Genomic DNA, 25,759 nt, shown 5'->3' on the forward strand with positions numbered 1-25,759 from the left:
ATTCCTTCTTTTATCGCTGAGTTTTGTGCTATCGCGCTGGTTCATTTTATCGAAACTCAGTCGACATAAATAAAAAAATATTAACGATTTTTTTTCGAAAATGCGTTTATATACATATTGCTTCGTAATTCATTTTCATACTTTTGTACATACATATTATAAAGCACGTCTCCAAGGACAATCATTTGAAATCTATAAATCATGTCAGTGCGCAAGCGTTCGCGAGAATTGCCGCGTTCCTTTAAATTCTATTTCAAACGATTTCAAACGAGTAAACGATAGAATATTAAATATATAATAATTTGATACGCATAGAAGATTGTATCTCAGTAAAAAATTACATATAAAATATTTTATAGTAATTAAATTGTGCAGTTTTTGTTCGCAAATAACTGTTAATATCATTGACGTGATATAATGTGCAATGCAATAAATGCATTTATGAGAAAATGATAATAATCAACAATAAAAATAAATAACAATATAGAAAAAAAATAAGATTAAATAGTATTAATTAATATCGCCGTATTTTATACAGTCTTGATTAACGATTGAACGTAATAAATACTTGTATCAATTTTTAATAATGTCGGAATATATAAGTAATCATAAGTATATATACGTGTGCATATATGTATACCAAATTTACACCGATGATTTTTTTGTAAGATTAATGTGGACCCTGTTTCACAATTCGGAAGATTATATTGTTATCATCTGTACCAATCAAGATGTAATGCCGATTCATATGGTAAAACGGCATCATCGTTCGTAAGCCATCCACAGCGTGTTGTAACTTCATCTGGAATTTCTGAAAATAATTGTAAAAAATTACACGTATAATATATATCTTAAAATTATACAGAAAGTTTCTTATTTTATTTATTCATATATAAGAGAATATACAAGAGCCAACATATAAAAAAATATAATAGTTTATAGGCTTACCCCAGCAAACATATATTCGTAAATATAAAATCGTCCACCTTGCGTTGTGATAATCACAAACACATCGCTATTGCCAAAATCTGTGATGGTAAAAGAATAAAGTTTATAAATTGTAAAAATGATAAATAAATCAAAAATAAAATTTTAATTATAATAATAACCATTAATTATAACTGTCAATTAAAATAATTGTAGGATTATAATACAATAAATATATGCACATACACACTGTATATGTATCTTATAGTTATATTAAAAAATCACTGTGTGTATCTTATAATTATATTAAATTATCACTTTGAAACTCATACCATCGGTGTAGAAGCATTCGATACCATTAATTCGACGAACATGAAAAATGTTTTGATAGTGGTAAAAGTTCCGAGATGTAGGATCATATTTGTAAATATTCACGGCGTTTGTATCAGGATTATCAAGCAAGACAAAATAATCATTTCCTTGCGCTAAACTCTTTACGTAACGACTTCTGCTTGCGAATGTTCTCAGTTGTTCAAACTACAAAAAAAATAAAAGAATTAATTTTTTATTTTGTATTACAAGAAGCTGTATGCAAATTGTTTATATAGTTTGATCGTCCCGACAATTATTACCTTTTGTGTTAATGGATTGAATCTATATAATGAAGATTCCGAAGACTTGCCAAAACAGCCGATAAGAAGAAACACCTCGTGATGATTGATTTTGAAAATTTGAATAGACCAGGCACCGTCCGTAGGAATTTCTTGAACTAATGTTGCATTTTTCGTTGTCATATGTATTCTATAAAGCAAGGAGTTTGTACGATGTGTCGCGTGTGCTTTATCATAGTAAATCGCCAAAACTATATACACATTATCTGTAAATTATATTTCATATTTATGTTCGAAATTTCACATTAACTTTCTCTTTATTTCAATTTTAACAATGGATTCTTTAATATGATATACGTACCATCGTGTTTAAAAATACTAGCATCTTTCAAATATCCCTCTATCTGATCGAAAACATCTTCTTGAATCTCTTTAGAATCTTCAGACCTTATCAAGGAAATCGTAGTGAATTCTTCCTTGGTTCTCGACGAGGTGCATTTTTCACTGCTCGAAACGGCATTTGTTATTACATTGACACCGAAAATACCACCCGGATCGTGAAAATTCTTTACGATTTCTCCGGGATTGACTTGCCATTTTCGTATATTTCTATCAACGATTTCTACTACAGATTGATATGTACACGAACAATTGTCTGGTAGCCCACAAAATCTTCCGGGCTGTTCGCTATGCATGTTTAATCTGACTGCGTTCTCGTCGAAGTGCACTACGTCAATTTTGCTGACATTGGTTCCGGGTATTCTTAGATCCTCTTCCGTTTCCAGATAAAAGAAGATATTGCGCAAAGTCTCAGATATTTGCGAACTATACTGGATATTCTGTTCGATTATCCTCCAGCTTTCCTCCAGGCTTTGAAGAGTTTCATTCATCTTTTCCTGAGAATCGCTAATAGCGGAATGTAAATTTACGCCATTCACCAAACCGGAAATATTCATATTTTGAATCCGAACGTTCGACTTAAAAATCTAGTGGAAGAAATAATTCAAGCATATATTAAAATTAATTTTAATTAAACATTTGCGTTCAACTATTATACTATACTTGTATTAACTTAAATTTCTGATTATTAAATCTTTTAGCCTTGTAGATTTATTGCAATTTAATAGAAATGAAAACATTCTTTTAATGTTATACTAACGAGATTTCCAAAGATATCGACATCCTCATCGGTTTGTACACCATTATTATATTCCTTTAGTATTTCGACATCGTTGACTCGCGGTGCAGTAACATTTCCTTCGACTATCAAATCCTCTTCAAAAGTTTTTGTGCCATATATCATTTGCATCTCATGAACATTATTGAGGACAAACTCGGATGGATGAATTCCGTTAATTTTCGCTACATTCGCATTATCTGAAATTATGTAAAGATTTATGAGAATTTATCAAAAACTCTTGTGTGTGTTCTATAAATTACAAACTAGAATGACAACATAATACTATCGAATTAATCTTGCTCCAAATGTATAGATTGTTTAAATAATTATTAATCATTAATTTTTCTTTCTTTATCTCTCATTAAAATTCTTATTAAGATTCTGATAACATTATCATTAAATTAATTTGTATAACTGTTTCACCTGTTACTGTAACGACACCATTAAATTTCAAATCGCACGAGATATTGTGATTTCCGGTGAGAGTGACACGGTCGTTTGCAAACTTGTCGAAATCTATATTGTTTAAATTCTGTAGATGTACATTGCTCATTACTACAAGCTCCTCGAAGAAAATGTTATCTGGCATAACATCGTCAGAACGTACAGCAGCGTTGATGGATGCATTAAGATCGGCATCGTTCGCGTAGAGTTTCTCGATTGTCGTATCCTTGAGGAATGTCAACGGACCGATAATCGTTTCCTCACGATCTTTCCTAACAACCGAATCGTTAAACTTGAGAATATCCACGTCGTTGACTTTGGCGATGCCCAAATCACCGTTCACCACCAACTTGTTCGCGACGAAATCATCCTCAAAGAATTTCTTTCCGCTGATTTCGATTTCTCCCCCGTTGCCGATCACGGCGTCTGATATTATGCGTCCAATTTCATTAATCTCGTTGAACGCACCGGTGACTGCCGACGCGCGAACGTCCTTCGTAAAGGTCACTTTGCCCGTGATATTTTGATCTTCAGTCTTAGTCACGGCGTTCTTCAACAAGTAAGATGTAGAGGTAGGACTAGTCAAAGGCGTCTCCCAAGAAATTTCGTCCACTTTAAGGAAATCGATATTTTTCACGGGAATACATAATAAACTGTCGTATAACTATAACACAAGAAAAAAACCAAAATATTAAGTTACTTTTTATAGAAAGAAATCTGCAAATTAATAAAACTGTTAATCATTTAAACATTTTATGTGTATCATACCAACAATAAGATTATGAAATAAGATCTTTATTTGTTACCTCACGCACGTTACGTCCATTTAACTTTGAAATAATCACATCGCCTTCGACAAATAAATCGGAGAATGTTACATTGCCCGTAATCGTTAAAGGTTCATCCACCCACATGAGCTGTGAAGTGTTCTGCTTGTTGATGAAATCTATTGTGACATTATTGGAAGTGATAACATCGGCCGAAAAGTATCCCGGTATCGTTTGTTCTCTCGATTTTAAAAGAATACTTGCAAATAGCTCATCGAAATTTCGACCATGAACAGATTCCAATGTTATGTTTTCTACGATCAAGCTTTCAATGCTCTTCTCCGATGTTATCAAGATATCGCTTTGCCCCAGTTCTTCTAAGAAACTCTCAATCGATTGTCCGTCTACTTGGCTGATTGTTAGGTTCTCTACCATCAAGTCTCCATCGATGACGATTCTACTCAAGTCAGAATTTTCTAACTGCATCAGGAGATTCAGCTCGGTTCCATTCAACCTTTCCACTTCCAACTTTTGTACGTTAAATTGCGATACCTTCAACGTCGCTATCTGATGATCATCGTTAATACGAAGCCCGTCTTCGAAAATGATCTCGCGATCATTGAGAAGGCAGACATCGAGATTGTCGACAAATACACGACGTGCTCGAACGACGGGAAGTTTTGTGGTTCCTGAGAAATTTGCTCCAATTCCGTTCATGATATCATCAACGTCGATGCCATTAAAAGCTAAAGTAATGATATCTTCCGCTTGGAGACTTTGTAGATGCAATTGTTTCCGAATAATTAATTGATCGGATAGAACCTGAAAGAGACTGTCGTTCGAACCATCTTCAGGAAAAAATTCATCGACATAAAGATTTTCGAAACGTAGATTGGTGAACTCGCTCGGTATCTCCTCCATTGTGGTGTAAAGAAAGTCATTTTCCGCAAAACCGTTGAGGTACTTTGTATTGAGTCTGTCGATGGTGAAACCGCTTTCCAAAGTGATTTTTTCCGTGATCGTTTGATCGCTTGATTTCGTCCAGGAATTGTTAAACATGTTGTTTACATTTACTAGAACATCTTCTATAAAGAGCATAGCTGTGTTTTCGATTTTCATGTTCCGAAGATGTAGATCACCCAATATCGTAACATTTTCGTAGATATGAAGAAACCGCTCGTCGGACATTTTCATTACAGATGTGTTCACATCAATCATGAAATTCTCGGTGACGTGGAGATCCGCCAGTTTTAACTTACCTTAAATAATATAAATTTTCTCATAAAATATACAAATATTAGGCACAATATTACATAAATATTCATTATTAGTCAAAATAAAACAAAAATTTTCGGTATTGGAAAAAAATAATTACTTAATTTATAATTATTCTAATAAATGTATTATTTTAATAAAAATTAAATAATTTTTACATTAATATTAATGTAAAACATATATAATTATATATATAATTATAGTATAATATATTAGTATATTATAATATACTAGTATAGTATAATATATTATAGTATAATATATTAGTATAATATAATATAATATAATATAGCATATTAGTATAAGATAGAATATTACAATTAAAATTTATCAATTATTAAAATTATCATACATGGTCAGAATTAATGGATCAAACCATTTTGTAAATTACCTTTAATAACATTTTCGCGAGACTTTCGCGCAGCTTCCTCAACCGGTATCCCATTAACCGTTTCAACAAATAAATTGTCAATCTGCAAAACTTTTATATAAAAATCATCAAAGGTCTGATTCGTTGTCGTTGTCATAAGTTTATCAGCGGGAATACCGTTCAACATCTGTGTCGTAAAATTCATAATATCCAACGAGTTTTTATACGTAATTGTACCTGCAATGTAAATGTCATAAAATTGTTATCCGCGTTCCATCAACGCGTTTTTTAAATTCAATTTTCTACAACTTGTAAAATAATAATGCAGAGTAATAAATTGTTATATTTAACCTTTAATTGTCTGATTATGGTTAATGCGGAATAGATTATCAATCAATTGATCAACGATTATCCCGTTCAAGCTTTTAATTTTTAACTTTGGTACTGTCAAATCAGAGTGCAATATAATAGTGTCATTTAAATATTCAATTGAATTATTTGCAGCGACAAATTTGATTCCTTCATCCTTTCGTAACATCCAATCTGCAGAATATTAAAAAGACGTGAAAAAATAAAAAAAAACATATAAGATAAATTATAGAAATTATTCAGTTTTTACTCTAACTTACATTGAGGTGGCACTCCACAGAGAGACTCAACTTCAAGTTCGTCTACAATGATATTTTCCCAGCGCAACGGATATGTAAAGTTTTGATTGCGTTCCGAGAGAATTATCTTCTCCGATTGTATCTCCATGTCGTTTATGATATCCACGTGCACTTGATCGATCTCCAACTCTTCTAGATATGCATCGTCGATCACGATCGAGTCTTTCAATGTTTCTAATGCAATTGTGCTCATTTCTTCCTTCTTTGACAGTTTTGGCATTATGACATCATGGATACTGCGATTAAGTTCGTCCAAAGATTTTTCAATTTGATGAGGCGGTAAAATGTTTTTCTTAGCCACAACTTCGATGTTCTCTACTGTGCCGGATTGCAAGTTCAAATTATCGAACTTCATTGGCTCCAAGATCGTCAAATTTTTCGCGGACGGTAAGAGAAATTTCCAAGAATCTTTGGCTTCCTTTATAGCCGGCATTCTTGCTTGCAATGTTTCGATCAGATCCGACAAGCATTTCCTCGTTTCATCAGCATCTTTTACATTGTTTTCTGCGATAAAAAATTATATTTAAAATTTGTTTCTATTGCTAGAATTTTCTCATTAAATCTTTTCCATAAATCTTCAGACTTGAGATGTTTATAACAATGTAAAAAAGATAAAAAGTTAAATTTTGAAATAAATCGTTAAAATTTTTCAATACATCGTATGTATAGACTAATAAATATAAAAAGATTAATTAAAGAAGTAGATCTTAAGAATGAAATTTCAATATTTTTAATTCCTTAAAAAGATCAATAAAAAAATATCAAAGTAGTATAAGATAGATAATTTAAGCTTATTTTCATATTACTTGTTTCTTTTTTCGTGATGAATTAAAAAAGTATCAATTACAATTATTTACCACTTGGTACAGAAGCCATTTCAGCCTGCCACTGTTCCACCCAATATACATTTTTTTCCTCAATAACCAATATTACAGTCACCGTATAATTATTCATCGATATCACCATATCAATTATCGTTTGATTATCTTTGAATTGTTTAATGTTTTCAATTTTCCAATCGGATGTACTATGAAATTTATATAACTGGATGATATTCTGTAAACACATTTGTTATAATATTACATTTCGCTTTTATGTTTTCAAAAATTAATTCTTATTCTTAATTAATTCTTATTCTTACATCATGTGCTACAACTATAAAAGTATCGCCGTCTACGTGGAAGATACTCATCAAGCTATGTGGATCAATCTCGGAAAGACTAAGCCAATCCAACAACTCTTGCCCTAGAATGCAATAACTTTCAGTTAACATTTTATTCGAAAAAAAAGTAAGAAGAAAGTTTATATTTTCAAGAGAGGAATACCAACCATCCCAGCAAAGAACATTGCTTGGCCCTAACTCGTTTATCATTAAGACGAAGTTGAAGTCGCTGTGGACATAGTGATGCATCGAAACCGGTCGCGAGGTGGACAAAAATTGTATCCTCGCGATGTCACCGTCTTTGAACTCGTACACTTCAGAACCGACCCGCGGATTCTCGGAGTCGTACTGTGCGAACAAGATAATCGTCGATCGCCGTTGCTCGAATGCAGTGACCGATATCACACCGATTGTCATCACCTCGTTGACTACATCCATGTACGTACCGCTCCATCGATAGATACTGCAATTCGATAAAAGATTGCAAGAGAAATAAAAAATGTGCTTTCGGGGAGCATATATTCGCTATCATTTAAAAATTTAAATCATTTAGAAACAAGGAATTTATATATATATTGAAATTAATTGAGCTATATAAGTGTACAAGACTTACATGGATGGCACAGAAAATTTGCCAGCATAATTGGCGATGACCAGATGGAGCTGATCATCCTGTATGAAAAATTTAGCATCCACGGGAGTCCCTCTGTGTCCGATAGTGTGGCGGAATCGCAACATGTCTTTTCGAGTTGCCGTATAAAGACTACACAAATCGGACTCGTAACATAGTAATAGATAGGTGATATCATTCCATACGATGTCCTGCAATTAGCGCGACTCGTGATTTAAATCATGATTATATAATGAATTTTATATAAGTAAAAAAAATAAATATATTATAAATATAATATACACGTATATAGTATATAGTATATATATATATATATATATATATATATATATATATATATATATATATATATATATACATACAATATATATATATATATACAATATATATATATATATATATATATATATATATATATATATATATATATATATATATATATATATATACAATATACATAATATAAAAATAATAAATATGTAAAAAAATATCAAAAAATATTTTCCACAAGATGTGATAGAAAATTGAAATTATCGCTATTGATATTATTATTAAAGATGATTAAAGTACCCTGACAAATTTAATGGCGGAGTGTTCCTCGATCGAATCAACCTGACGTAACTCTTCGTGGGTTTCATTCCAAGAGGTCTTATTAAGAAAAGGTACCATCACGCGATTATCATCGAGGATAAATATCTCATCGAACATATTTATCGCGAATGGCCGATGCTTGCTCGTTAGAGGCACTCGCCATGATCTATCCCATTGTACTTTATACGATTTTTCCTGCACTGCAAACAAAGAGTGTTAGTTATTAATATTTTGTTACATAGTGAGTTATCTTGTCATTCAATAGAAAAATTATTTCCAAATAAATAAATACTATTGTACATATTTAATTTACGTTTATTTGAAAATAAGTGATTAAAAAAAAGATTTTTAACATAATTAGTTTTGAGAAAGATTTCTTTGAAAATATATCCGTTAAATTAACTTCATTACATAAACTTACCCGGCGATGTTTCCTGAATGTGAATTTTAATAAATTCTATCTTAGATTGCCGTAATTTTTCGTATAGATATTCGTTCACATTTGTCGCGTGTACGGAAAAGAACTGAATAAAGGCACAACTTGCCACCTGCAACATAACAGATATTAAAAGAATGCAAATATCTTGGCATTTTATCGTTCACTGTATTCACATTAGAAAAAATAACAGTACTCACAAATAGAAATAAGAGTTTCATAATTTTGTGATTTTTCAATTGCTACCATTCACGGTGAAGACCGTGCAAATACTGAGATATTTCGAACATAATCTGTAATATTTGGGTGACCTTAACATATCGTATACGAGGAACAATAGAGTATGAATATATATACAAACGTAAATATGCCCAATGTGTATAGATAGACACAGATAAATCAATAATATTATGAAGTAGAATTATAGTAGAAGTATAGTAAACACACAAATATCAATGCTCATCTTTAATTTAAAATAAAAAATTAAAAATTAAAATAAAAAGATTACAATTGTGATAACAAATATATAAACATATATGTATAAACATATATATTCTCTCTCTCTCTCGCTTTCTTTCTCTTTCGAAAAGTGATATACATATATATTATACTGTTTATACAGATATAAAATGAACCTTATAATTCTTATTTTGATATGAAAATATTTAATCAGTTAAAAATTGTGAATCAAAAAATTAAAAAATGTGATATTATCGCGCTATTTTTTTCTTAAATAATCGATTACAAATCTATTCAATACTTTGGTCTTTAAGTTTTTTATAATTTATATTATTTTATAGTTTGTGAGCATTATACTATATATTATTAATAGTTCTTAATTATTATAAGTGTCATGTTTCGATCTCTTCGTCTTCGCTTCTTCTCTCATTTTTTTTAACATGCAAATTAGAAGTGCGCTAGAAAATTTATCATATTTAGTAGTTTTAAAATGAAAATAAATGGCTTTTATCAAAAATCGCGAACAATTTTTAAGTAAATCGGGTACGCTCTATCAAATGGTGATATTTTCAACTTTTGATTCCGACCGGAAATACGCCATCCGGATCAAAAGTTGAATTTTTTTAGGGGAACGTGGTACTTTTTATTACAGATTCGAATTGTACGTGAAAAAATAAGAAACTTTTGTATCAAACATTTTTTCTGAAAGTGCCTCTGTTATTTTATCACAGTTACTTTCAAGGTCAATTTTAAGATTGACAGAGGCACTTTTAGAAAAAACGTTTGATACAAAAGTTTCTTATTTTTTCACGTACAATTCGAATCTGTAATAAAAAGTATCATGTTCCCCTAAAAAAATTCAACTTCCGATCCGGATGGCGTATTTCCGGTCGGAATCAAGTTGAAGAAAGTTGAAAATATCACCATTTGGTAGAGCGTACTCGATTTACTTAAAAATTGTTTGCGATTTTTGATAAAAGCCATTTATTTTCATTTTAAAAGGGGTGTATGGGTGGTCTAGGACACCCTGTATATGTATAAATGTATACAGGGTGTCCCATTTTAATGTCCCACCCCAAATAACTTTCTTATTTTTAATTTTAGAAAAAGATGTTTCAGACAAAAGTTGTATGGTTTCAAGGGGGACATAAGGTGGTGTCATTAGTTTGACCTTGAATAGTTGCTTCAAGGTCATGTAAAGGTCACCTTCAATTTTTTAAATGAAACCCCTTACTTTCTATTGCATATTCTTGTAGCTTATCTCGAGAGCTTTCCAAAACACTATAATTAAGTACCATTTCGTTAAGTACTTTTTGAATTATGAGGCTTGAAATAATTTCTTAATTTTACATAAACCGTAAAATATCTTGTAAAATATTCATTTTTCGATTATCTTACCTTAATACTTTTATGTACAAAATAATGAGAGGAATCAATTGGTGTAAAGAAAACACATAGTTGTTTTTAAGAAAAAATATAGAATTATTAATTGCAAATTACATATTTTTTCTTAAAAACAACTATGTGTTTTCTTTACACTAATTGATTCCTTTTATTATTTTGTACATAAAAGTATTAAGGTAAGATAATCGAAAAATGAATATTTTACAAGATATTTTACGGTTCATGTAAAATTAAGAAATTATTTCAAGCCTCATAACTCAAAAAGTACTTAACGAAAAGGTACTTAATTATAGTGTTTTGGAAAGCTCTCGAGATAAGCTACAAGAATATGCAATAGAAAGTAAGGAGTTTCATTTAAAAAATTGAAGGTGACCTTTACGTGACCTTGAAGCAACTATTCAAGGTCAAACTAATGACACCACCTTATGTCCCCCTTGAAACCATACAACTTTTGTCTGAAACATCTTTTTCTAAAATTAAAAATAAGAAAGTTATCTGGGGTGGGACATTAAAATGGGACACCCTGTATAACTATATTAAATACAAATAGAAAACAATTTATTTGACTTGGTGTATTAAATTTCGATTTTTTCGCACACACACACACACATAGGTATAGAAAGGGAATATTCACATTACTGTGTTAGATCTTACCACGATGCTCTCATAATATCATAATTCTTTAAGGAGAAATCTTCTAACGTGCGCTGTAAGAAATTTCAATGTCAAGACGAGAGTATTAATTCTTGAAATAATATCTTAATAAATGAATACCCGTATTCTAAAAGAATCTAGGAAGAAGAGAGCAAAACAACTAAATCCGCATACAAAACGCAGCAGAATCTCCCTCGCGCTTCTCCCGCATCCCAATCAATGTATTCGTATTCGAACGTCGCCATCGATCGAAACAAAACTTAGATCGCGCGTTTCGAATACCAATCCTCGTTCTGACAGATGCGAGCGACACGCGACAGAAGCGCGCGCGCACGCGCATTAGCCAGCGGCGAGCGGCGTCGAGCGATCCGATTGGCCGCGCGGCCGGCGCGACGCGACGCGACGACGAATCGCGGGGCGCGGCCCGAACCGACGACGGCGACCTAGTTGCGACTCTAATTACCGTGTGCTGGCGCCGATTCATCGCTCGCGCAGCCGCTATCTGCCACCGGAGCGGAAAGCGGTCGGTTTACCCGAAACGCCGGATTCTCTCGCCCGCGTCGTCCACGTCTTCGGCGTCTCGTTTGACAAGGCGCCGCGAGTATTCGCGAACGTCAAGCGCAAATCGAAGAAGTCGAGAACGCGTCCGCGCAGCTGCGTGCGCGATCGAGAGCACGCACGCCCGCGCGCGCGCAATGTGTCGTCCATAAGTGTGTTTTATGCGTGTTGGATCGTCGGGCGTTCGCGTCCGTGTATGCGAGCGCGACCGCGTGCGGGCGGTTCCCACACGACGTCGTCCGTGCAACAAGTGTCAGGAGTAGGAGGAGGAGGCGACGGCGGTCGCTTCAACTGTACGGTGGTGTGGAATACGTCGTGCATGGTGCTGGTGGATCGGTGTGCGTGACGGATCGGTTTGACGGCCCACGACGACCACCATCAACATCCACCATCGGCGTCACCGTTATCATCATCATCACGACGTGCTGACGAGAACCGTCACCGGCGAGGGCGCGGGATGGGCTGCGCCATGAGCACCACCGGCGAGAAGGAGGCCGCCGAGCGGTCCAAGAAGATCGACAAGGACCTCCGCGCTGATGGCGAGCGGACCGCCAGCGAGGTCAAGCTCCTGCTGCTCGGTAAATGCCCTTTCCCCCGGGGAACCCGGTCCTCCGATTCCTCGTTTGCTCGAAGACGGATGTAACGCGTGATTCGCTCTCGGTTCCGGTTCTCGGAAGACGATGGGAAATTTGCATCCCCTACTTGATGGCGATCTCTTTCTCTCTCTCTCTCTCTCTCTTTCTTTTCCTCTCTTTCTACTCGCACCTCGCCTCGTATCGTATATATTGGACATACGTTCGCCGAACGCTCCCGAAGGCGCCGCGTGAACCATGATCCGTAGAATTAGATTCCGTTCCTCTTAGCTACACTTTCCGCTTGCATTCTTGTAGCTTTTCCAGTCTCCTGCTCTTCCAAAGAATAATCGCAAATGTATCCTTCTTCTGTTTAAAGGGAATAATATAGCTACGGTGACCATATTTTCAGAGAGAAAATAAAGGACAAGCCTGGAGATCGCCGAGCAAAAAAAAAAAAATTACTGTGTGACTATCAGAAGTCTACGTATTCTTATACCTTTTATTTGTCGGTTGTTTTCGTAAAAATTCTCACGTTAATACGACATTAGACATTGAAACGCTAAATAAAAAATAAAGGACAAATTGTAAAAATAAAGGACAAAATTGAGTTTTGAAAAAATGAATAAATCTAAAGGACAGCTATTTAAAATAAAGGACTGTCATTTAGAATAAAGGACGGATGGTCACCGTAAATATAGCACACCTGTAAATTATGGATTTATTATTTTAGAGTCTAGTATTTAACATTCGCTTCGTATAAGTACATATTTTTTTCACATTGTTATGTATCAAATAAATTCTTGGCTTGGTATTCTCTCTCATGAAATCTAAAATCTCTTTAACATTTCTCCTCTCGATTTGTCACAGCCAAGAGAGAGGCCGCGAACGTTGATGACACGCGAGATCGCTCTGAGAGATTCGGTGTTTCTTCCGAAATTATAAATCCTACTCAATTTAGTAATGTCTCTTGTAATTTGTACATTTCTCTGTCTCTCCTTCCAATAATCGCTGAATATATTTCACTCTGCGAACAGGAATTTTGTGGGTCGAAAGCACTCAAATTTTTCGTTCCTGAATCGGAGACTTGGATCAGAATTTATGTAAGAAAATGCAGCTATAAACGTGTGGTTCTGGCGCTAATTTAGGCGAAGAACGCTTTCCTAACGTTTAGGCGACACGATGTCTTTCGAATAATATACTTTCGATTGCGCGAACTCTGCGGTATCCTTTTTTCGCGAGTGTTTCTCGCAAATGTATATGTGTCACGTTTCTTGTCTTCTACGTTCTAAAACATAGACTTGTGAGCATGAAATTGCTTTCGTTATTTCGTCCACCATAAATTATTTCTCCGCGAATAAGTTTTCTGAAAAAAGAAATTATATATGGAATGTTCCAAACTTATTAAACCATTCTATATTAATTATAGAGAGTCATTAAATAGTCATTAAATTGTATATATCTATTTATTTGGTATTTAAAGTATTTGAGAATCGGAATATATATATTAAATCCATAATATTAAACTTATTCAGTGTCATGGATTCGAAGAAATGTGATTTATTTAAATAATACGACTTGAAATATGTAAATGTCATTAGTATGTGTGTGACACATACTAATGTTTCTCCAGATTTGAATTAAAGATTCTTAATATTCTTAATTTCTCTACATTTTTTCACACATTTTGTTATCATTTAAAATTATATATTATAATTAAATACTTTTATATACAGGGTGTAACTGAAAAAGCGTCCACGGAGCAAATAGCGTTATTCCTGATTAAAAATCGAGTCGAAAAATCCTGAACTTTTTTTTCTATAATGCTTAATAAAGCGGTAATTATTGAGTAAACTTGCGCCAATTTTATTTATTTATTTATTTATTTATTTATTTATTATAATACTTATATAATCAATATTATATATTATTTAAAATTTAATACTTATATATTAGTCGTTAAATTAAATTTTATATGTTAAATTTAACGATTAATATAAGTATTGAATTTATATTAATTATACATATAATTATATTGACAACATTGAATAATTTAATTTCTTAATATTGTAAATCAACAAATTTTAAAATTTTTGACGACAAATTTTAATCGAGAACGCAGAAAAACGGATGAATAGAACGCGTGCAGCGTTGCGGGAAACTTGAATCATCGACCGCGTGTGAATCACGAGATTACGTCTCACCGTGCGAAATATATCTTCGTCTCACTTAGGGAAAAAATATTGCTCTTCCTCAAACGAGTAATATCCGACAGGATGACTGGTCAGATCGCGAGTCAATCAAACGAAGCTCTACGATAAAAAGACCGATGATTAATCGGTTAATTAAATTCGTTTACAAAACACTCTAACAAAATCACTCAAATGCGAGCGTATTTGCATAGATTCAAAAATAGTTGCCACTCGTACGTCAAATAAATATTAACAATTAACGACATTTGACAATTTTAATTATTTTTCAATTTTAATTATTTGTCATTTTAATTATTATTAATTTAATTATTATTAATTAAATTATTATTAATTATTAATTATTTGTCATATTAATTATTATGTCAAGGAACGCTTGCAACTTTCTCGACCATACGACATTCTTGTTCGAGCAAATATTTGATCCAATAATTTATTATCATTAAAATATATACATGTATTCAATATTTGTAATGATTACTGATTTGATAAGTAACATACATATTTAATGTGTTAAAATTCAGGTGCTGGCGAGTCTGGCAAATCCACGATAGTGAAACAAATGAAAATCATTCACGAGACGGGCTACAGTAGAGAGGAATGTGAGCAATACACGAAAGTAGTATACAGCAATACAATACAGAGTCTAATGACGATAATCAGAGCTATGGGGGAGCTTAGGATCGATTTTGCCGATCCTAATAAAGCGGTAAAGTCTTTACGTCTATTAGACTGTGATGCGAAAGATTTACACCAAGTAAAGTTAAAAGCAATATTGCACATAGTTTGTTTAATAAAATATCTTTTTCTACATCTAGAAAATATATTTATAATATATTTATAATTTTTTCTAAAAACTCATAACTTTATTTGAAACAGAATTTGAGAGGGAGATGATAAATCTTTTTGCATCAACGCCTGATAGCATTACTCATTATCAATGGCACTTACTCGTGCCCTACTGACATTAAAATAATATCGGCCTTGTATTGTAGGATATGGCGCGACAATTTTTCACCCTCGCATCGGCGGCAGAGGAAGGTGAACTAACTGGGGAACTAGCGCTATTAATGAAGCGATTATGGCAGGACGCGGGTGTCCAGCTCTGTTTCACGCGTAACAGAGAATACCTGCTCAACGATTCGGCAGCGTATTACCTTAATGCACTTGATCGCATAGCGCAACACAATTACATCCCGACACAGCAGGATGTTTTGCGAACGCGCGTCAAAACCACAGGAATCGTGGAGACGCATTTCTCCTTCAAGGGTTTACACTTCAAGTATGTTAGATTTGTTAAACGCTTCATTTATTACTCAAAGATATTTACGTAGTCTTCTATCTTAATCTAGTAGTCAAATGACGACAATGAGTCATTCGTTGAATCATTTCTAAACGCGCGCGTTAAAAAGTTTTTACAAAAACATTACATTAAATTACATTTTAATATATAGAATATAAAGAGAATCATCGCTTGTTGATAGATATATTTTTTTTATGTGATAAAAATATTCATTAAAATTATATATTTTTTACTAGATTGAAAGGAAATTTAGTAATTATAATTATATAATGTATTTCTTCTTTTTTAGAATGTTTGACGTTGGTGGTCAACGGTCCGAGAGAAAAAAGTGGATACACTGTTTCGAGGGGGTCACCGCAATCATTTTCTGCGTCGCTCTGAGTGGTTACGACCTAGTGCTAGCAGAGGATGAGGAAATGAATCGTATGATAGAGTCGATGAAATTGTTCGATTCGATTTGCAATAGCAAATGGTTCGTCGAAACATCGATTATACTATTTCTGAACAAAAAGGACCTATTCGAAGAGAAGATTACCAAAAGCCCGCTCACTATCTGCTTCCCGGAGTACAAAGGTGCCAACACTTACGAAGAGTGCGCCTCTTATATTCAAATGAAATTCGAGAATCTGAATAAGAGAAAGGATCAGAAACAGATCTACACGCATTTCACGTGCGCCACAGATACGTCCAATATACAATTTGTGTTTGATGCTGTAACAGACGTGATAATCAAGAACAACTTGAGTAATTGTGGTTTATTAAGCTAAGTATTCAAATATATTTGATCAGAGTAAACTATTGGGAAACACAAAGTATACATCTCAATACATGTTGACGATTCGTAGACCTTTGTCACAGGGAAAAGAAAAAGAGACTGATCAAAAATTCTAAAAAATATACCACGCATTGTTTATGTTTAAACACGAATACACATTCAATCATTTGATGATTTATTCACATATTAGGCTCTTAAAATATTCTATTGCAGTATGACGTAACTTTTTTATTCTATTTTATAGTTTTTAATGAATTGTCCTTTGTACAAAATTCATAAATTTGTTGAGATTTCTAATATGAATATGCTATTTTTTAACTTATCGGGTTCTATTTTCGGTGATTAGATTAACAAAATATTCTCATATTACGAACAAATTATTCACAATACTCGCGAATCAAATGATAAAGCATTTCACATTATTGCTAAGAATATTTGTTCTTATCCACTATTTATATTTTTAGGAAATTTAGTATTTTTGTGCATATGTATTTTTGTTGATATTAATTAATCATACTTCTAAAAAAATTTTTAACTTGTAACAAGCAAATTTTGTATCATTTCAATATCTTAGCAGTCTTAATTTTTTGGAAAACGTAAAAACAATAAAAACTTGTTTTGAAAATACATATAACAAAGATAAAATTAATTATATAAATTATAATAATTAATAAATTACAATAATTTATATAATTAAATAAATTATAATACTCATATTAATGTACAATTGTTTAATTTCCTATAAATATAATATGAGAAATAATGTGCAGAAAAAAAGTTGAGGCAATAATGTTAAATATATAAGTACATACATACCGCACATCTAATTCCCGATTAAGAAGAGCAAATAAAGTGTTACTTTGTTTTTGCTAAATGTATTTAACTATACTAACCGAGAAATCTCTAGATAACTATTAATTTAGTAATACTTTTTGTATATAATTTATTACATACACTAAAAACGACTATGTGCTAAATGGAAATGTACTTCCATATTTCTGCTCATATCATTTGCATTATGACAAATAGAAATTTAATATCTCAACAGAGACATAGTTATGTGATTCTTTTTTTACAATACATATTTATCAATTTGAGAAACAATTTTTTTTATACAAGCTTCGTTTTTTATACATGTATTAATAAATAATAAAACCGATCATTTCCTCGATTTGTCGGACCGATGAAATGACAATATTAGTACTATTAGTGCAAGTTTAAATCAAATCTCTTTATACAGTTTAGATCAATAAATGAATTTTTTTAAAATTCTATGTTTTCTTCTTTCCTGTCTGATCTCTTTATTATTTGTAGATCATGTGATACATATATACATGTTCAATCTTTTACATCTTGTGTACTAGATGAGGATCTAATTAATAAAATGCATCAACTACACATACAAGTGTGAAAGGAATGCGTATTACTGAGGTGCTGTAGGATAAAATTTTATTATATTATACCTATAATATATAGGTAAGGTATGTAAGAAACAATTTTCTCTACATACATCATATCACTATACCATTTTTGTTATACTAATTTTTTACACATATGTATACGTCCATTTTCCCGTTATTAGAGCCACCTTTATATAAATAAGCTGAAAATAATGGAAATTAAAAAATAGCATAAATAGTTAATATATACAATTTATAATAATTAACATTTTGACTATCACGTCATACGTATTTTCCTGTGAGTTATAATATTATGAGTAATAACTTTTGCCCTTATCTTTTATTTAATTTGCATTCGTAATTCATTATGTATAACATGACAATCAAAAGGATAGAACATTTATGTATCATGTGCAAGAACCGTCTGATACTATGTCTTCCGAAAAATAATCGAGAACATTTAAGGAAAAAAATGTAGATAGGTGGGTATGTTGGACCCATTGGGACGGACGCTTTAGAAATGTTCATGGAATGCAAAATGTAGGAACTTCAAAATTAAGAGATAAATAAGATTATACGAAGATAAGATTTTAGATTATATCTAAATTATAGCCGCCTTTAAAATAATTAAACTAGTTCCCTGTGCAAAAATTCGTGCAGGTAGATGATTATTATTATATAACTATGTATATATGTATGTGTGTTGTGTGTGTGTGTATATATATTTTACACTTGTGAAAATACTGCTGCGTTTGAATCTCTATGTTCTTCCTTTTGTCGTGCTATATATAATTGTTTGTAAAATTAAGCTCCTTGGAGGTTTTTGGTACACTTAGACTATTAAGATACTGTCCATACAGCACAGAATATTGCTGCAATATTATTAATATTGCAGTAACATTGCAATATTGCCGCAATATTACTGCAATGTTCTGTGCTGGGTGCGAAGCAACTCTTAAAACTTTATAGAAGCAGTACTAACATCAAGAATTACATTTTAAATTATATCAGTACATGATACAAGCAGCTACAACATTATTACCACAAGTATCTTTTCATTTAAACTTGATGGATCACTAACTTCCTGATATATTCAATTTGATAACGCTTTCAAAACACGAATTACGAACATACATATTAAATCTCTGTGTCACATCAACAACTATAAATCGATTAGATTTTTTAAACAATAGATATTTACGTTATTCAAACATTCGTAGTGAAAACAACAGCTTCCTGCATCACCAATGTGAAATGGGGCTCTACAGGATTAGTACGTATATTACCACTAACAAGAAAAATACAGAATATAGATTTGGCAAGCTCAAGAACAGCCCCTATAAATACAAATCTACAATTAATTATGCTCGCGATATCGGAGATCTTTCGAATAAAATAATTACTTCTGATTTGATGATTTCATTCTTAAAATAATCACAGATTTTTAACTATCCTATCTATCGCGAACCTGGAACTCAGTTTGGAAGCGAGGATTCATCGTTAATTATGCCTACTCGTTGTTATTAACATCATAAATAATCACGTCCATTAGAATAATGTTAAATAAATGTACCATTACTTGGAGTCGAGAGTATTTATCCTACATCTCTTTCTTATTGAGGATTTCTAGCTGGAATGGGCGGCCCACCGGTGGTTCTCGCCGGAACGGGTGGCGGAACATTTGACGGAGGTAGACTCGGCGGTGGATGCTGTGGAGGAGGCGGAGCTTGCCTGTGCGGTAAGGGAGGAGGTATCGAGCTAGGCGAGGATCTGTTGCTCGACGATTCCGGAGGCCCATCCATACGCGGTAACGGCGGCGGCGGCCGGTTTGGTACAGGATAGCTGGGCGATCCATCTGGTATTTCTTCATAGATGGCCGAATCGGGCGACAATCTTTCGTCCTGTTGATCGTTTGCTGTCTTGTCTGCAGCCGGTTGCGTCATGGAAAGCGGAAACTGATTGGGTACCACGCTGAAAACACCCGCACGCGGTCCCTGCTTTCGCTCATGAGCAGGACTCTTCGGTGGTTGAGGTGGACGTCCCGGCGGCGCTGGTCTCGGAGGTGGGATCGCGCCGTTGGGGCTACCTCTACTGGGAGATGATCGTTCGGATATTTCCAATTGTTCGAATCGTTGCATGGGACTTCTCAACGGCGAATTCGCCGTGAACTGCGCCACCGTGGTGTTGCTGCAAATCTCGATCTCCTTCTCAATTAGCTGCATCCAATCGGGCGATTTCAGTGACAACTTCAGCGTCTGGCCGCATATCTGCGTCATACCTTTCTTCGCCGCGGCCAAGGCGCACTGACCATCTCTGAATGTCACCCAGATGGTCTCGCCGACGTAACGTACCAGAATCGCCTCGCCGATATGAGACAGATCCTGTATTAGAGCGAACATAAGATTATTGTCGAATACGCTATCCATGTCCTCAATATCCTCTACCGCCTTCACTATTATCGTGCTATCGGGCGGACCGAGATCTTGTATCACCTCTTTGAACACGCGCTCGCGTTTCTCGGGATCGACACAATGTACATCTATGTCGATCGTCGCGATTACCGGACGATGATCGCTCTGTTTCAATTCCGCTCTACTGTAACAAACAAGCTTTCCCGGATTCCAATCTGTGGGCGAATCTAAAATATAGCGTGATAATTATATGATTATACATTAAATATAATATAATTACAATTAATAATATAATTATAACATTAAATATAAACAGGATATAATAATATAGAGAAAAACTAACCAATATCAGGTACTTGTTTCCTACGTTTCCAGAGAACTCTATCCGTCCATGCAGGTTGACGACACTTCTCGCTGGTATCATAATCTTCCGAGAATAGATCGTATTTATATGTAGGATCGAAACTGATAGGTCCTTCCAAGAAATTCTTGAAAACATTGCCCTGCTCTTGTTGAACCTTATTTAAAATTGAAAATCTCGTAAAATATATATTATTAGAGAAACTAAAAACCTTTAAATATAAAATTGATAAAAAAAAAGCTTGTTTGTTTATTTATGTTTTTTTATATGTATTCTCTCGAGAGCACAGTGAATGCATGAGTGAACCTCGAGTGAGAATTTTTATCGCGAGAGAAGATATGGAGATAAGTCTTTGAAATAATTAAGTTTCTAAGTGAACGGCATAGATTTCAATAACTATTCATAATATATCATTTTATAGATTTAATTTTATAGATAAAATGCAATTACCAGTTGCAAGCACGAAAACGTAGTAATCTTAACTAAGCAAGAACCGCAAGTAACGGAACTTTTCGAAAGAATTATGATACAGTGTTTGCCTCAACACTCAACAATAATGCGCTCCGATTTTTTATTTTCTCACTCGGTGGTTTTATATAATCCTTTCGAGAAAGATCCAGAGTTCTCTCCAAAAAAAAAAGTTGTAAATGTTTACATTTATAATTTTAATTGACTTTATTTTGTTAATTTGTTTATTTGGATCTTTTTCGAAGGGCGTTAATTATTTTCGGGATTGCCTATGATGCCAGTGAGGTATTGCCTTAATGCGATAGGCGCGAAAAGAATTCGCCGGCTAAAATCGTTCCATATGCGTCACAAGTGCAGATTTAATTACACTGGCTCAATAATTTGATCTTTCCAACTCAATCTCAAACACTATATGATCCTAACTAAATAAAAAAACTTTCTTTAATAAACTAGATATGATATAGTACCCTTAATTGATCGTATTGCAGTATCTGATCCAATTCGCCCCGCTTAATCATTTCCCTCATATCGTCCTTGTCCATGTCGACTCTGTAGTTGAAATCACCGCACCAAAACACATAATCGTGTGTGTTCAGGGTTCTGCCCATGGGAAACGCTATCTTTCTTGTAATCTCGGCATAATCGGCGTTACGTTCGTTCACCTGAGACTGGCCGGCCGCGAAATGCGCGCATACGAAACAGAAGGATGTGGAGTAGAGCACGCATCTGATCGCCGCGGCGCCCTTGTTTCCAGTTGCGCCTCCCAATCCTGTTTTCACGCAATCTACCGCCACATCTCGTAAATACGGCGCATGCACAGGCCGTATAAACAAATATAGGCAGACACCGACTAACTGCTGATATGTCACAAGAACATACTCGGTATCCTTAGATAGAACTTTCTGCAGCTCGTCGGCCCAAGCTTTCGCATTGTCCGAACTGGCGGCCATAATATTGCTGGCGTTCAAATCGACAATCTCCTCGAATCCAATCGCAAATATGTCCACAGGAACATCATTGTCGGTGCTATCTTGCTCTAAAGACACCAAGGCTGCAGAAAAAAATTAATAGAGATTTTAAAAAATTTTTGCAATATTATGTTCCTTTTATACACTTTATAATGATTCTCATCAAAATAATACTTACATGATTTCCGCGACCCATTGAATAACCAATCAGCCAGAGATACGTCCTTATAAACTACACTTCTAAAATGCTTCCCTCCATTAACGTTGTAAGTACCGACGCTCACTCTGAGATTCATCGTAACTACGTACTCGTTATAGCGCTTACACATCTCTCGTAAAAGATATGGCGCCGCGTGTAACATGTTGGAAGGTAACAACAAACGGGCCCTATCAGCTAGTTCTGTGTTTAACGTCGAACCTAATAATAGAATATCGATCGCTTCCTGCTTATTAGAGTCTAGTAAATTATTCTGTATCGTTCTAGCTGCCGATCTTGCGCCGTCCATCAATTTAGAACTGCCTTGGATGGCACCAGTACCCGCGTATATTTTGCTGACTTCATTGCCATTATTGATCCACATCTGGCGAAATACCTCCTCGAATCGCGACACCATCTGCTGCTTTTCCATCAGTTTCAACAGACTCATCTGTTTGCCCAGCATTTCGAGCGCGAAGAATGTTTGCACGCAATTTGTTCTATCCAAACAATCTAGACAGTTGGTTCTGATAGTGCCGGTTTGTTCGAGAATCACAGTATTGCCAACCGCATAGAACATAGAGAACGATTCCAAATATTTTTCCACCTTCACCTTCAGTTTCGAGAGATTTTTCATATTTCCACCGCGACATTCTTGATGATAATCGAATATAATATGTGGCACATCCTTGTGCTCTGACATATTATGATGAGTTTGAAATAACTGACTCAACATCGCCTCCCCTTCCTTGCTACCGATTAGACTAGAGCCAAGAAGATTGACAATTACTTGCTGGCCATATCGTGTCTTAATCATTTTTAAATGTCTATCGAAGGCGGGTGCAGAGGTTTCGAAGCCGCGTGAAATTTTTACTTTGTGAGAACCGACTTGTACACCAGGCTGTTCCCAAAATAGCGGAACTGATCCCCTCGTTTGGACGTAAGACGTCACTTCGTTATCTATGTAAATCACTTGTTCTGTCTCTACAAAATTTGCCACATGTCCATCGTCATTGGTTCCTCTAACGTTGAATCTAGAAATATATAAAAAATAATTTTTATATAATTTTAGGGGAACAAACAAATAGTCCAATAACGCGAAATGCTAGATTTAATCAGGCCATATGTCTAGTAATCTTGTTTTATATCACTTGCAATGTGTGTGCGTGATTATATATTAGCCATATGTTTATTTCATGAGATATAGCTTATCAAGCACAGATATTTTCTGACATTAACAAATTAGAAGATAAATGTATCATCCTACATTTTCCTAATTTTTAAATAGAGAAAAATAATCTTACCTAGTGCCAGCACGTTCGCAACTTAATCTAGACGTTAGCACTGCTCGAGCTTGTCTGTGTCCAACATAGACAGTCCTAATCTCCACACTACCACACATTGCTTTCAATAACCACTGACTTGTATCTACACCATATCTTACTAGATGAATATGTAACATCCGATTCCTGTAAATAAATTGCAAAATTAAATTTTTATTTTTTTTATCTTTATCTTGCATAGATTGTACGATTTTAGGTAGTATAAAATTTTAAACAATAGTATAAAAATTAAATAATGAAAAAGTTTTATTTCAAAAAACTAGCATAGAATGATTGAAAAAATTGATGTGTACCAACCAGAAGAACCTATTATCCGTAGTTGTCGATTTGCATCTTCTTTGAGCACTTAGGGTGATATCGAGCGACTCCTGTCCAGCGGACCAGGAGAAGTAAAATGTCCCAGAATTCAGAACCTTTCTGACTTCGGATACACGATCCTCTGTCGCCTGACTGTAAAACAATGGTACGAAACCTGATTGCGTTATTCGAAAGACCTCCGATTCTCCTATTTTCCCCACGGAGAAGCATCCAGTAACCAGCACAAGATACAACAATGTGTTCTCTCCCGCATTTAGCTGTAGAACACCCAAGCATCCGTACGCATCCAACAATTTTGTATACTTGGGTTTGAGGAATTCATGTTCCTCAGCAGCTGCAAATTACATGTCAAGATAATTATTATTAAATTTTCAAATACTTATTTTTAAATACTTTTTTTTATTTTTAAATACTTATTTTTAAACGCTACTGTAAGACAAGCGAACAAGATGAGATGCGAGATCACCTCAGCGATGGTACTTACAGAGGACCGCGACCGCTTGCGACTCGAAGAGGAGCGTCTCCTTGCGATTTCGTTGCTCCAGGATGATCGAGTGCGGCTTGGGAGAGTCCAGCTTCTCGTAGACGCGAAAACCTTTGCCCATCGCCATTGTTACGCGGCAACGTTCCACAGTGATGTGACAGTTCGCGGTCTGTCATGCAGCGCGATAACGGTAGTGGACAGACCGTCCGCTGACCGCGGCGACTGAGAATTTCCGCTCTTCACCATCGACGATACACCATCGAAGATCGTCGCCTCCATTGTATAATAATTCGTTCGGAACACTTACGCCTCCTGTGTGCAAGAGCAAGAAGATGCAGCGAAACCTTTCTCTAGGGATCCTCAAGTGACTAAGGTCCGAATTCATAGTCGTTTCTCAAATCTTAAGACTAGAGAATTTCTTAAATCTATCCTAATAGGACCATTTCATTGGTTGAGCTATCCTATTCAACCAATGAAATGGTCGCATTAGGATAGATTTAAGAAATTCTCTAGTCTTAAGATTTGAGAAACGACTATGAATTCGGACCTAATAGCGTTTTCGACTTGTCAGGTTCAATCGCTCCAGGGTAGTTTACTAGACGTTATTGACCAATCTAAACCTAGGGAATACTAAGGTAAACTAACCTGCGATTTACATGGACTAATACTGAAACACCGTCACTACCACTATAACATCACGTGCGTGTAGGATCTAAAATGGCGGCGCGGCGGCATGGTGGGGGTAGTTTGGCGTCTCTCTGATATTTAGACCTCTAAGTGCCCCCGGGTATCATTTTATCCTTGTTGTTCACC

The 25,759-nt window shown here is 34.5% G+C and overlaps 3 protein-coding genes across 4 annotated transcripts; 1 reads left to right on the forward strand and 2 right to left on the reverse strand.

The window, feature by feature from the left end:
- Positions 1-21: 21 nt before the first annotated feature.
- LOC145962000 (uncharacterized) lies at positions 22-13,004 on the reverse strand. The gene is made up of 19 exons (XM_083082713.1): positions 12,933-13,004; positions 9,263-9,355; positions 9,048-9,174; positions 8,606-8,826; positions 8,018-8,226; positions 7,572-7,867; positions 7,384-7,487; positions 7,100-7,298; positions 6,204-6,746; positions 5,926-6,117; positions 5,596-5,811; positions 3,969-5,188; positions 3,142-3,826; positions 2,698-2,915; positions 1,900-2,524; positions 1,560-1,804; positions 1,260-1,464; positions 949-1,028; positions 22-811 (listed from the first exon to the last, which is right to left on the reverse strand). The coding sequence occupies exons 2-19, from the start codon at positions 9,281-9,283 to the stop codon at positions 671-673; spliced, it is 5,547 nt and encodes a 1,848-aa protein (XP_082938839.1). The 5' UTR covers positions 9,284-9,355; positions 12,933-13,004; the 3' UTR covers positions 22-670.
- Positions 12,045-19,926, forward strand: Galphai (G protein alpha i subunit). Its single transcript, XM_083082721.1, has 4 exons — positions 12,045-12,715; positions 15,444-15,628; positions 15,915-16,201; positions 16,512-19,926. Exons 1-4 carry the CDS (start codon positions 12,595-12,597, stop codon positions 16,987-16,989), a joined length of 1,071 nt encoding a protein of 356 aa, XP_082938847.1. The 5' UTR covers positions 12,045-12,594; the 3' UTR covers positions 16,990-19,926.
- Synj (synaptojanin) lies at positions 18,008-25,228 on the reverse strand. Of its 2 annotated transcripts, XM_083082715.1 has the most exons (8): positions 24,947-25,228; positions 24,442-24,796; positions 24,106-24,270; positions 22,784-23,835; positions 22,105-22,688; positions 21,152-21,326; positions 20,890-21,035; positions 18,008-20,778 (listed from the first exon to the last, which is right to left on the reverse strand). In XM_083082715.1, exons 1-8 carry the CDS (start codon positions 25,071-25,073, stop codon positions 20,011-20,013), a joined length of 3,372 nt encoding a protein of 1,123 aa, XP_082938841.1. In that variant the 5' UTR covers positions 25,074-25,228; the 3' UTR covers positions 18,008-20,010. The 2 variants fall into 2 exon arrangements, with proteins under 2 accessions (XP_082938841.1, XP_082938840.1); XM_083082714.1 differs by having other exon boundaries at positions 18,008-21,035.
- Positions 25,229-25,759: the final 531 nt, after the last annotated feature.

The sequence above is a fragment of the Camponotus vicinus genome, unplaced genomic scaffold (assembly GCF_025532165.1).
Source record: "Camponotus vicinus isolate PSW18456_S1 unplaced genomic scaffold, iyCamVici1.0 SCAF_11, whole genome shotgun sequence".
Lineage (NCBI taxonomy): Eukaryota > Metazoa > Arthropoda > Insecta > Hymenoptera > Formicidae > Camponotus > Camponotus vicinus.